This window comes from Budorcas taxicolor, chromosome 1 (assembly GCF_023091745.1).
Source record: "Budorcas taxicolor isolate Tak-1 chromosome 1, Takin1.1, whole genome shotgun sequence".
In the NCBI taxonomy this organism is placed as follows: Eukaryota; Metazoa; Chordata; class Mammalia; order Artiodactyla; family Bovidae; genus Budorcas; species Budorcas taxicolor.
In genome coordinates, this window is record NC_068910.1 from 159,496,878 (window position 1) to 159,511,097 (window position 14,220).

Consider the following 14,220-nt stretch of genomic DNA (forward strand, 5'->3'; position numbering starts at 1 on the left):
CTTGGAAGGAAAGTTATGACCCACCTAGACAGCATATTATAAAGCAGAGACATTGCTTTGTCAACAAAGGTTAGTCTAGCCAAGCCTATGGTTTTTCCAGTGGTCATGTATGGATGTGAGAGTTGGAATATAAAGAAAGCTGAGGGCCGAAGAATTGATGCTCTTGAACAGTGGTGTTGGAGAAGACTCTTGAGAGTCCCTTGGACTGCCAGGAGATCCAACCAGTCTATCCTAAATGAGATCAGTCCTGGGTGTTCAGTGGAAGGACTGATGTTGAAGCTGAAACACCAATACTTTGGCCACCTCATGTGAAGAGCTGACTCATTGGAAAAGACCCTGATGCTGGGAAAGATTGAGGGCAGGATGAAAAGGGGATGATAGAGGATAAGATGGCTGGATGGCATCACTGACTCAATGGACATGGGTTTGGGTGGACTCTGGGAGTTGGTGATGGACAGGGGGGCCTGGTGTGCTGTGGTTCATGGTGTCAGAAAGAGTTGGACATGACTGAGTGACTGAACTAATATTAATCAGATGACATTGTAAATTTATGAATTATCTGAAAGACGTATTTCCCAGGTACAGAAGTCAATTGCTATATATTCAAGGAAAATGATGCTCTGGGAGAATGTTCTCACTTAAAAGAAGGCAGAAGAAGAATTGTGGGATCCTTTTAGCCAACAACCACATTCTAAGGCCCACAGGGCTGAACCATTTTAAACAACATAATGGACTCCACAAACAAGAGGAGCTTTTGTTCACTCACTCCACCTGATTCATGATTCCCTCTTTGCTTGGACAACCTGGAGGCTCAAAGCCAAAAAGATGACATATAAAATTGTTCAAGCTAGTCTTTGATAGTATGTGAACTGAGAACTTCCAGATATACAAGATGGATTTAGAAAAGGCAGAGGAACCATAAATCAAATTGCCAACATCTGCTGGATCATAGAAAAAGCAAGAGAATTCCAGAAAAACATCTACTTCTGCTTCATTGACCACTCTAGAGCCTTACTGGTTTTTCCAATAGTCATGTTCGGATGTAAGAGCTGGATCATAAAGAAGGCTGAACGCTGAAGAATTGATGCTTTTGAACTGCGGTGTTGGAGAAGACTCTTGGGAGCCCCTTGGACTGCAAAGAGATAGAACCAGTTAATTCTGAAAGAAATCAACCCTTAATATTCACTGGAAGGACAGATGCTGAGGCTCCAATACTTTGGCCACCTGATGGGAAGAGATGACTCATTGGAAAAGACCCTGACGCTGGGAAAGATTGAAGGCAGGAGGACGATATGGATGGATGGCATCACTGACTCAGTGGACATGAGTTTGAACAAATTCTGGGAGATGGTGATGAACAGGGAAGCCTGGTGTGCTGCAGTCCATAGGGTCGCAAAGAGTCAACAGGACTGAGCAACTAAACAACGACAACATTAGGCAACTCTGCGGGATTCTTTTATACACAACATCACTCATGTCTTCCTTTTATTTGTCCTCAGCTTCCTTAGATGTTTTTTTATACACTACTTTTTACAGAAGATTTAGGTGCAGAGCAAAACTGAGCAGTTACAAAGAACACCCGGATACACCCCACCCCCACATACATGTATTCTCTCCCACCTATCAAAATCCACACCAGAGCAGTACATTTGTTACAACTGATGTATACTGACACACCACCAGGTCCACAGTTTACACTAGCCTCCATGTAGCTCTTAGTGTTGCACGCTGTACGAGCTTTGACAAGTGTATATGATGTAAGCCTACCATTACAGTACCAGACAGAGTCGCTTCACTGCCCTCAAACCCTCTGTGCTTGGCTTACTCATCTCTCCCTCCCCCAGTCTCTGACAACTGTAGGTCTTTTTGCCATTTCCATAATTTTGTCTTTTCCTGTTGGGTAGTTGGAATCATACATTATGTAGCCCTTTCAGACTGACTTGTTTCACTTAGTAATGCATATTTAAGGTGGCTCCATGTCATTCATAGCTAGACAGCTCATTTCTTTTCAGTGCAGAGTAGTATTCCTTGTCTGGATATACCAGTTTATTTATCCATTTACTTACTGAAGGACATTCTGGTTGCTTCCAAGTTTTGGCACTTATGAGTAAAGCTGCTCTAAACATACATGTGCATTTTGGGGGGTCAGGATATACATTTTCAATTCATTTGGGTAAATACATATTTTTTATCCAACATGCAAACTCCCTCAGATCCTTACTGGAATGAGCAAGAGTACATTAGATAATACTCCCTCTGATTTTATGTTTCATGGCTAAACCACCTGGAGAGTAGCACTTGGAGTGACTCTGAGGAGGCAAATAGTATGATGAGAACAGGAATAACACACTGAGCTTGAACTGAAGGTGAGAGAAAAATATTTTCTCTTTTCATTGTGAAACACACACTTCTAAACGGCCATAGCAAGAGTAATCTCACTGTTACCAACACAGTAACATGTTTTCTACACAACAGCAAAGAGTTTGAGGTGCTCAGAATAATTATATTCTCTGTCATAAGGTAAAATGACAAAATGCCTGTAAACATATGTACATTAACAAGCATTTCAGTGTTGATTTCAATGCAAATCCATTTCCTCTCTGATAGCTATGACAGGATATTAAAATATAGGGTAGCTTACATATTTAAATATATACAAAAAGAAATAAGTGCATATATAAGGAAGGTACTTAGTTTTGCAGCAGTTAATTCATAATACATTAATTTTGTATGCTAACTTCAACCCTGCTGCATCTTATTTACCTTCTCTTATAATCTCTCAGCCTCTTAGATCCTTCTAAATTTATTTTATTTGCCTGTATTATATTGTAGCCCACCAGGCTCCTCTGTCCATGGGATTCTCCAGGCAAGAATACTGGAGTGGGTTGCCATTTCCTTCTCCAGGGGATCTTCCTGACCCAGGGATCAAACCCAGGTCTCCCGCATTAGAAGCAGACGCTTTAACCTCTGAGCCATCACCCTAGCATACTCATTATATTTATCTATGTCATCTGTCTTAAATCTTTTCTGATACAAGGCAGGGCAAAAATTATTAAAGAATCAACCAAGTAATCAAGGTATTAAGCTCTCTGAAGACAGCTAATACATTCCTTTTCTCTTTTCTATAGATGAAAATTCTCCTCAGGGAAACCTATTTCTAATCTTGTATGTTTGTGTGTATGTGTATAAATTATTTTATATGCCATGATTTAAATTTACAACATTGTTAATACCTGAATTTCAAACTTTGAAATTGTAGTATCATTTAACTAAAACTTACTCTATATAACAGACATAGTACTTTCCTCTAGGAGCTATTTAAAAGCCTCTTAAATCTTGGGTTTCTCATATATACTTATTTATGCTTTGTTTAATAACTGTAATAATAATGCATGATAATTAAATATAACTTGGAAAATACAGAAAAGAATAAAGAACAAAATGAAACACATCTATAATTCATTTCACTCAGAGAAATTATTGTTCACTTTTTACTATATCTTATTATTACTCTTCTTCACGCCACAGTTCACTCATGTAAATAACATGGGGTGAAATGGTGATACTGAAATCTGGCTTTACCTAATTTTCCTCAGCCCTGACAGAGGCCACTCTTCCCTACACAATCAACCGCACACTAATTAGTTTTCATTCACAAACATATTCTCACATACACAGTGACTTTTTCTACCTGGTTGAGATCCAAAAAGGAAGGACTATATTTAACCATATTATAATCAGTTCTGACCTTGTCTTTTACATGTCTTTGTTTTATCTACACCTGTAATCTCACCTAACTTATCAAAATGTTCTTCTTTGGATTCCCTTAAGTCAATCTTCTACATATACCCATATAAAAAGCTTGTTAAGAACAGGTTGTGTCTAAATCGCATCTAAAAACTTCATTTACAACATACATACCTTCTTCCCCAAATTAACTGATCTTACAGCCACAAAATTGACCTACCAAAAAAACAAAAACAAAAACAAAAACCCAACATGCCCTTTGAGCTGATACCTCTCTATCTGGATGTAGTGACACTATTTCTTCCTTCTCATTCTTAGTCTACGAATACTTCATTCAAGATGCCACAGGTGGCATTAAACAATGACTGATGAGAGAGCCAGAAATATACTGCCTTACAAGATGATAAATTTTACTACAGCATAGAATTAATTACATCTGCTTTTATGAAGTATAATTATGTTAAGATTTAAACTAGCCCTACACTTGGTTTTACTCAGACTCTCTTCTATATCTGTCTAGTTAATGAAACAACAGAAGTAAGCCAATGTGAAAACACTTTCAGATAGTTGTCACTGAGATCAAGTAGACCACGTGACCAAAGAAATAATATTTCTGCCATGAAGGAATAATAAAAAAGAGATGATACAATATCCTGTTCTTGCTATGCAAAGATAAGAGAAGGTCTACCCTATCGCTCCCAGCAGAAAGGCCAGCTGCCATGATATAAACTTCTTCTGTAAAACTCGGAATTCCCTCCTCATGGCAAACGTCTTTGAACATTACCTTGCAAATCTGCATCATTTGCCTTTGGACTGCTTCTTGCTCGCCGCTCTGTTTTCTTAATGCCCGGCCCACCGCCGCTGCCGCCTCCCCCGCCTCCACCACCGCCACCGCTGTGGCCCTTGCCATAGCCATTGTACACGGTGGTGCAGTTGCTCTTGTAGATTGAAGAAGGAGGGCTGTTGAGGCGATTCTGGCGGTCAATCTGGCGGTCTTTCAGCTTTTTGTGCGGAGGTTTGCTATACTGGTCTTCTCGGGTGATGTAACTTGACATTCCATAGAGTGGTATAATTTCTAAAAGAACGGTTAGGAGAAATGCAAACTCAGTCTGCATCTTCAATAATAAAGTCTTAGATGGTCAAATGGCCTGTCTCCTGAAGGAAGAGGTTAACATTTTACAGTAAATACAGTATAAAATATTTTAAAGAGAGTGGTATGCATATTATACACATTTAAAATACTCCCATTCATTTCTAACCAATAAAGGAATAATCACTAAGAAAATTATACTGTGTGTTCACAAATGTTCAAGAGATTATGGAAAATATTAAACAGTCTTTTCTACCAAGAGTTCATATTCTAGTTGAATATATAATTAAGCTTGACTTTGCCTGTCAATTGTTCTTAGTAGTTGCAATCTACAAAAAAAAGAATTAACAAACAAATACCCTCTTAAGTAATAACTCCTCAGAATCAAAACATTTAAATGTATGCTTATCCTTACAGACAGAATATTTCTACTGAAAAATATATAGCAACAAGAATATAAGGGGTTATTTGTGCCATTTAGAAGAGCCAACATTCGAACAAAATCTATTAAAATGAAGAGATGAGAAATTTCCATTAAAAATAATCAAAGCTCACAGAATTAAGGGAAATGTTCAAGAGATTATAGTATTATATATATAAGCCACCTTTGCAACCTGGTGCCAGACATAACCATTTATTGTCTTAAACTTGTATTCTGGGGTAATCAGAAGACACACTGACTAGTAGAATGTCACCTGGCTTCACTATCCATATTTTTACATTGCTCAAAAGAAAACGGAAGCCTGTGGAATAATCTTATGATCTGAGGGGAAAACACATATTTTAAATTTAAATTTTTTAAGCAATTAAAAATTATATTTAAATACTAATAAAAGTGATAATATAGAATACAGATACTAGGTCCTTACACATTTATAACAAAAAAAAAGGCCCCACATGCACAGAGTGATCATATAAATTACCATCCAAATCCAGGTACTTCTGAGGGTAACTAGGGAACACTTCTAATTATTTATCTGGACACAAGACCTAAACCAGCACTGTTCTAGGCACATTAGTAATGTAAAGTCACCCTACATAACTGAACAACCAATGTTGACTATTGAATGGTAAAGCTCCACTTTTCATTTTCTGTTTACATAGCTCGAGGAAGACCTTAAAAAAGCAAGTCTTCCCTTGAACTGCAAGGAGATCCAACCAGTCCATGCTAAAGGAAATCAGTCCTGGGTGTTCATTGGAAGGACTCATGTTGAAGCTGAAACTCCAATACTTTGGCTACCTGATGCGAAGAGCAAACTTATTTGAAAAGACCTTGATGTTGGGAAAGATTGAAGGGAGGAGGGGGGGAAGACGGAGGATGAGATGGTTGGATGGCATTCTGAGTCAACGGACGTGAGTTTGGGTAAACTCCGAGAGTTGGTGATGGACAGGGAGGCCTGGTGTGCTGCAGTTCATGGGGTCGCAAAGAGTCAGACACAACTGAGCGACTGAACTGAACTTACAAGATAACCAATTTTCACTAGAGAAACACAATTCTATTCACAGAGTGCATGCCCAAGTAAATCATGTCTAAACACAGAAAAAGAATGATAAAGGTTTTAGATATCACAAGATATTACATGTGAGACTTAAAATTTTCACTATGGGTACTGATAGAGTAATATTTTAAAACATCAATAATTTTTAAAATGCATACAGTTTGGGAAACTAAATGTCTGAATTACTTTTAGGTGCATACATATTGAGAACTAAGGTACAAGAATATATAAAAGGCTTTTTACTTATAAAGCAAAAGATTTTTGTTTTCTGTTTAATTAGGAATCAATGAAGACAGCACTTTCATTTATTTCTCATTATTCTCTGTGTTATTTTAATGAAAATAAATCAAAACACCCTAATTCAATGAAGACAAGTTTTGTGTTTTTTTTTTGTTTTGCTTAATTCTAATAACTTAAATCATATTATTGTGTAAAATTACAAAAGACATCATTCACAAAACAGTAATTGTGTGGCATCCTACTAAAGACTGCTAAAATAAGGCAGATCATACACTCTTCATCAAGTAATGAGTCAACAGCCAAGGCTTTTCATACTGTCATTAAGCTCAGACCCAACTAGAAAACTGAAAAGTACTAAAATATTTAACGTGTATTGTGTGAGTACTGAATATGTTTTTAAAAACTATTCTCAACTAACTGAAATTGTTCAGCTTTTATTAAAATATCTTCATGGAATATGCCCAGTGTCTGATGTTCTGGAGTATTAAGTTACTAGGCAAGAGGACTACAGCAATAGGAAATTATTGATGCCTCTATGCATTTAAAGTATTGATTTCATCTTTTGCTGTCACCTCTCTATACCCTATTATAATAGCATGTAAGCTTTTTGAATTATATTAAATTTCTTTCCAAATGCTACTGCAAAAAAAAAATTAAATTCTATCCCTAAGTTAAAATAGGATACTGATGATTTCACTTAAAATAGCCATATATATATATATAATCAATGAAAGTAAGGTAATCACATCCTCTAAACAAGAAGACATTTCTCATGCACTTTATCTGTAAACCAACATAATAACTGTTTGAAGCAATTCATAGTCAGACACAGAAGAAAGTTACTTTGCAAAGTTCTAGTGTTTAATTTTACCCTCACTTATCTGGTTTCTTAGTATCCATTTTGACAGAGAAGGGCTTCAGACTAAACCAATACCAAGGCCAAAACTAACAAGACATAATGCCGTATCTCTGAGGCCCTTTTCATTTCAAGGTAAGTATCTGCCTAACAGTGAAACTGCATTAATAGCTATTCTCAAACTAAAAACTGCATTCAGGAAGACCATGTCAACAGTGAGAGGATTTTGAGTTCTGCCAAGATTTCCAAAGAGCATCCAAGAAACTCAAGGTTACTGAGACCTCACAGTCTTCTATCATTGGAAACGCGGCACAAAATCCTGCGTAATTTCCCTTCTACTGCTTGACCATATGGATGCCTAAGAACTACTGTGCTCCAGCTCTGTCTCAGGCCACTCTCATATAAAAATACGTTAACAGAACATGGAAACATATGATAGATTACTGCCTCTTTTCTGAAATGAGAAGTGGCTTGCCCATTACCTGCGCTCTGTGGGCTGGGATGCGGACAGAATTTGAAAACAATGTAAAGAAAGAGTCTCAAGATACAACCGAGGACAAAGAAAGCTAGGAATTTCCGATGAGCTTTACACGGCAGATAGATCCTCCTCTACCATGCTTGTTACAGAAGAAACAAAGGCTCTCTGGCTCTCTAAAGCGACTCAGTTTTGTAGCCAGTTCCAACAGCTCCAGATGCCAGCAATCTACTCACCTTGCTCGCTGTATATTGTGGGAGGAAGGTGATGCTGAGGAAAGAACTGAGGCGGCATGTCTCCAGGGCCAGTAACAGGTGGGTAGTATGCTGTGTGTGAGTTATGGATGAAATGCGGGTGGTGAGCCAGGTAGGGGGGTAGATGATGGGTTGGAGACATGGCCGAGGGGTAGCTTGGGGGGTAACACTCAGGAGATTGGGGTGTGACCACCACCCGGCGGACTCCAGTATTGTCTTCAATCACCTAGGGAAAACAACAAAAGAATATAGTATGTATTATTAGCAAATATTCTGTGAGTGTAGATAGTATTTAATTACTTTCCTCCTTAACTTTAACCTTCTCTTCTCCATAGGGGGCAGTTCCGGTTCTCTAATTCAACTAGCTGGGCTTCCCTGGTGGCTCAGTGGTAAAGCATCCACCTGCAGTACAGGAGACCTAGGTTCAATCCCTGGGTCAGGAAGATCCCTGGAGAAGGAAATGGCAACCCACTCCACTATTCTCGCCTGGAAAATTCCATAGACAGAGGAGTTTGGTGGGCCATAGTCCATGGAGTCATGAAGAGTCAGATAAGATTTAGTGACTAAACAACAACGAAAAATTCAACTAGTAAAACGAATTTTAGAAATAACAGTATTCAACTGGCAGTTTTCCAGAAAGAAGAGACATTCTGGGTCACGTAAATATGCTTTAGAGGTCTGAGCTTTCATTATTTGCCCAGCAACACCCGACCCCACACCTGCTTTAGCAAGTATAGTTCCATGACACTGGAGCTTTAAGAAACTAAGAGAGGCTGGCTTTACAAACTACAGCTTCAGAAACTATAATAGTACTGAAAGGTCATTTAATCTGGAACCAAGTTTGTGGATGAAATGAGGGGATCCCCACCTATCAAACACTTGAGCAGTCCCAAATCAAGAAGGAGACCTTTTGCTCCCAAGATGTCCAGATGATGTCCTAGGAGTTGTGAAGGAGACATTATGAGCAGGGGCCTGCCATGGGCAGAATGGGCCAATCAACATTCTGTCCGTACTTTCTTCAAATGATTTTTTAAAAATTCAACCAAGGAAAGTAACACAAGGCAGTACAATGCTGGTATTTCTTGGCTCTGTGGCCAACTGCATGCTATCTGCTCTAGGAGCAAACAGTTTTGTTGAGACGCAAGACATGAAACAATGCAACAGAAACCGTAATCCAAAGGCAAAGCTGTGGGGTACAGAGAATAAGAGCATGAAACGGCAGAATCAGAGGCGGCTCCAGGGACCTCATAGAACCGGCAGGGTTGGGACAGGTGAAAGCCTGTGAGCCCTGTGTGAGGGCCCTGCAAAGAAGGGGACAATGATGGCTCAGGAGTGAACGTGGAACCTGGGACTGGGCTTCCAAAGAGACCGGGTGGGCTAAACAAGCTTAAGACAATCAGGCACATCCACTGACAGAAAGTTCTGCTTAAAAAAACAACAAAACTGAAAATTAAACTTGGATATTGAAATAGATTTCTCATTACACCTTAGGAGGCTGATTAGGGGCCAAAACAAAATGACTTAATCATGTCTAAAAACATTCTAATAAAAAAAAATTATACTAAGCTTTGCTTTTTAAAGTACTGCTTGAGACAAAATGACAAGTTTATCAACATTATTAGTGTGTACTTTAATGTACAAAATAGGTTTAATTTTAATATCCATTAATCTTTATGTTAAGAAAATCAAAATCTTTGTTTATTAATGAACTGATTAACATAATAACTTCAAATTTTACTATGCTAATAGCTCATTAATAAAGCAACATTAAGTCCATCAAATTAAGATTCTGAGTCATACTCGCTACTAAAGCTCAGGATGTAGCTTTTTACATATTCTTTATTAAATATAACCTCTTCCAGGCCTTGGCAAGCTAATCACACTAGCCTTATTTAGGTTGCTAAGTTATAGGTATATGTGCAATGGTGCTTAAACCATGACACTAGAAATTCTCTAATGTATACACTAATAAATATCAAAGCATCTTTTTTTTTTAAGTATAGTTGATTTGCAATGTTGTATTAGATTCTGGTATTACAACAAAGTGATTCAATTATACAGTGTATGAATCTATGAATACATATGTGCGTTGGTCGCTGAGGCATGTCCAACTCTTTGAGATTTCATGGACTAAAGCCCACCAGACTCTTTTGTTCAGGGATTTCTATAGGCAAGAATACTGGAGTGGATAGCCACCCTCTTTTCCAGGGGATCTTCCTGACCCAGGGATCAAACTCGAGTCTCCCAGACTGCAGGCAGATGCATGACCATGTGAACCACCATGAAAGCAGTCTATATACATCCTTTCTCCCTACAGTTTATTACAGAATACTGAATATAGTTCCTAGTGCCACACAGTAGGATCTTGTTTATTTTATAGATAGTAGTTTGTTATCTGCTGATCCCCAAATCCTCATTCATCTCCCTTCATCCTGTCACTTTCCCCTTTTTGTAACCACAAGTTTGTTTTTTATGTTTGAGTCTGCTTCGGTTTTATACATAAGTTCAGTTGTATCCTATTTTAGATTGCACATATAAGTGATATCATATATTTGTCCTCTCTTTCTGGTTTACTTCACTTAGTAAGATCATCTCTAGGTCCGTCTATATCTGTGCAAATGGCATTATTTCATTGTTTACGGTTGAGTAGTATTTCATTGTGTGTATGTATATGTAGACACACACACACATACACATTACATTTTCTTTATCCATTCATCAGTGAATGGACATTTAGGTTGTTTCCATGTCTTGGCTACTGTAAATAGTGCTACTGTCTATGTTGGGGTGCATGTTATTTTCTTGAATTAAGAGTTTTCTCCAAATAGATGCCCAGGAACAGGATTGCTGGATCATACGGCAACTCCATTTTTTAGTTTTTTAAGGAATCATCCATTCTATTTTCCATAGTGACTGCACCAATTTACATTCCCACCAACAACGTAGGAGAGTTCTCTTTTCTCCACACCCTTGCTAGCATTTGTTATTTGTAGACTTTTTAATGATGGTCATTCTGACCTGTGTGAGGTGATACTTTTTTTGTAGTTCTGATTTGCATTTCTCTAATAGTTAGTGATGCTGAGCATCTTTTCATGTGCCTTTTGGCCATCTATATGTCTTTGGAGAAGAGTCTATTTAGGTCTTCTCCCCCCTTTTTTTTTAATTGGTTTCCTTTCTTTGGAAATTAAGCTTAGATCACATCATTTTCAAATATTTTCTCCCCTTTCATAGGTTGTCCCTGTGTTCTGTTTATGGTTTCCTCTGCTGTGCAAAAAGCTTGTGAGTTTGATTAGGTTTCATTTATTCATTTCAAGCATCTTCTATTTTGTCTAAAATGCAGAGCATGAATATGGTAGCACATTCTGTACAATGTTTAGTATAAATATGGGTTTTTCTTACCATCTGATATCAACATGTATTTATTCTATAGAGTCTTTTTTCCTTCTACCTTGCCACTAGCTATTAAGAAAAGAGTAGGGCATATTCTAGATGTCCCTCTTTCATCAAACCTTGATTCAGTCCTGTGCTAGACAATGGAAGGTCCACAGAAGCAAAGTATTTGTTCTCTATAAACTTACAACCTTCCTTATTTCAGTCAATGTAAAACTTAGAATGATCAAGCAGCCCGTACAGATTTGACTGAGGTAGTAAAAGAACAGGGCTCTTACTAAATGTGAAGAACAACCCCAGGCTGATAAACAGAAGAAGGAAGGGAAATAATTTTCATTTTATCATATAGTTTTTGACTTGTTAAAGCACTAAACAAACAAACAAACAAATTGAGCAAACAGCACTAACAAAAGTAAGAATTCTAGTCAAGGCGGGGAAAAGAAGAAGTAAAAAGAAAACAGATGAAACGTTATCTTTTTACTACTATGTAAGAATAAATATTTCCACTAACTACAAAAATTAATAAATCTGAAGTATAAATTACTTTTCTTCACCAAAAAACGGATTTCCAATTAGAGAAGTAGCTTTTTGAAACCACAAATTGCTGGCATATATGAAAACTGTTTCATAGCCCCATTTTTAATTATCTTAAATTATTCTGTGGTGTTTGTGAAAAAAGTCTATTTACATGTACATGTGTAATGGGATACTTTTATAATGGGATACTCCCTTAACCAATCAAGGTCTTATGACTAAAAATATTTTTAAGAAATGGAATTTTCTGAAATAACTTTAAAAAAAAATTGTCCTAAATATTTTATTTATTGTTCTTCCATAACACAAACTGTAGGACATTTAGTTATCAAATCAGTTTTGAGATCTATGTCTAAGGAAATTAGGCCTATGTTCCTCCAAAGAATAAGAAAGTCTGAGGAGCAAAAATAATGCACAATATAATAAACAACTCAGGGAATGGTGGCCATAAATATTATGGTTTATAAAGAAATATATTACTATAGCAGAAGAATGTAGACATTAGAAAGAGTTCAATCTAAGAATCCTGAGACCATAAAAATGTGCCTTCAATCTCCATAAAAGACCATGGAAAAGAGACTTTTCCTTCTGGGGTGAATGAAACTGTGACAATGTCCTGAGGCATGCTGCCTTTGCATACAGGCGAATCGCTAGTATTCAGTTCACCATTTCCTGGTACAGACTATAAGCTAAGCACTGGATATTCAAAGGTGAGGAAAAAATAGGTGCTAAATATTGACTTGTCTAGTTAGCCTAAAAAGAGAAAGAAAAATCAGGCTGAGTCCTAGTGAGTTCTATTCAGAAATCAGGACAAAGTTTTGTTGTTGTTTTTTTTTCCTAGATATCAGGACCAAGTGTTCTTCATCTAGAATTTTTTTCTACAGCTATGATTCAACAGAACACTCACCTTCTCCAGAGAGGCACAGACCCTTGGAAAAAATCACTGTGCTAGGTCCTCAGGTTGCCACCTCTTATGGGATGAATTATGTATACTCTGCCCTACCCTCCACCAATTCATATAGTTAAGTCCCAACCACACAGTGCCTCAGCATGTAGCTATATCTGGTGATAAGGCCTTTAACAAAGTAATTGTAGTAAAATATGGTCAGATGGGTGGGTCCTAATCCAGTATGACTGATATCCTTATAAGGAAAGGAAATTGGGACACGGACAGGCAGAAGCAAGACCACGTGAGGACAGCAAAGGAAGAAGGCCGTCTACAAGCCAAGAAGAGAGGCCTTAAAAGAAAACAGGGGCTGCAAGGAAGTAATTTCCGTTTAAGCCACTCAGTCTATGGGACATTGTTATGGTGGCCTGAGCAAATTACTATACCACCTAACAGAGCCTCCTCCCATAAGTTCTACCAGCCTTGTCTGCTTAAAAACAACAATAGAAAAAACAAACATCCCTCCGACATCCCCCCCTCCCAAAAAAAAACCCACCACAATTCTCTTTTAATAGTAATGCATTTAATTCCTCCTGGATGGGCTTCCCTGGTAGCTCAGCTGGTAAAGAATCTGCCTGCAACGCAGGAGACCCTGGCTCAATTCCTCGGTTGGGAAGATTTCGTGGAGAAGAGAGAGGCTACCCACTCCAGTATTCTTGGGCTTCCCTGGTGTCTCAGCTGGTAAAGAATCTGCCCGCAGTGCGGGAGACCTGGGTTCGACCCCTAGGTTGGGAAGATCTCCTGGAGAAGGGAACGGCGACCCACTCCAGTATCTTGGCCTGGAGAATTCCATGGACTGTCCATGGGCTCGCAAAGAGTCAAGACAAGACTGAGCGATTTTCACTTTCACTATCCTCCTGGACAGAACCACCCAGCCACTTTCCTCCAGCAAAGGAAGAGAGCTTGATGGCAAACAGCAGGTAATTTGAGTCTTTATCATGTCCTTTCACTCTGTTCAGTAAGTATTTATTGAGAAACCTGTATGTGCCTAGAATTCTTTGTTATCCTGTGGCCTAGACACATGGATGAGAGGCCAGAAAATAAGGCACTAAAGATTAAATAGGGAGAATGTTTGCCTTCCTTGCACCAGTGTCTTTTAGAAGCACAACCAAGAAAATCACTGAAACAAAATGAGATGGGCTGGGGGCAATAGCAAGAGGGAGTGCTAATGCGAGGAGCAGGCAGGGAG

General features: G+C 38.2%; 1 protein-coding gene across 1 annotated transcript in view; it reads right to left on the bottom strand.

The window, feature by feature from the left end:
• The window catches only part of FNDC3B (fibronectin type III domain containing 3B), a 354,012-nt gene that overhangs the window by 139,233 nt on the left and 200,559 nt on the right, over nucleotides 1-14,220 (bottom strand). Inside the window, exons 5-6 of the mRNA XM_052638946.1 lie at nucleotides 8,144-8,387; nucleotides 4,532-4,822 (exon numbers count right to left, since the gene is read on the bottom strand). Of these exons, the coding sequence (XP_052494906.1) occupies nucleotides 4,532-4,822; nucleotides 8,144-8,387 (535 nt within the window). The remainder of the gene's footprint in view (nucleotides 1-4,531; nucleotides 4,823-8,143; nucleotides 8,388-14,220) is intronic.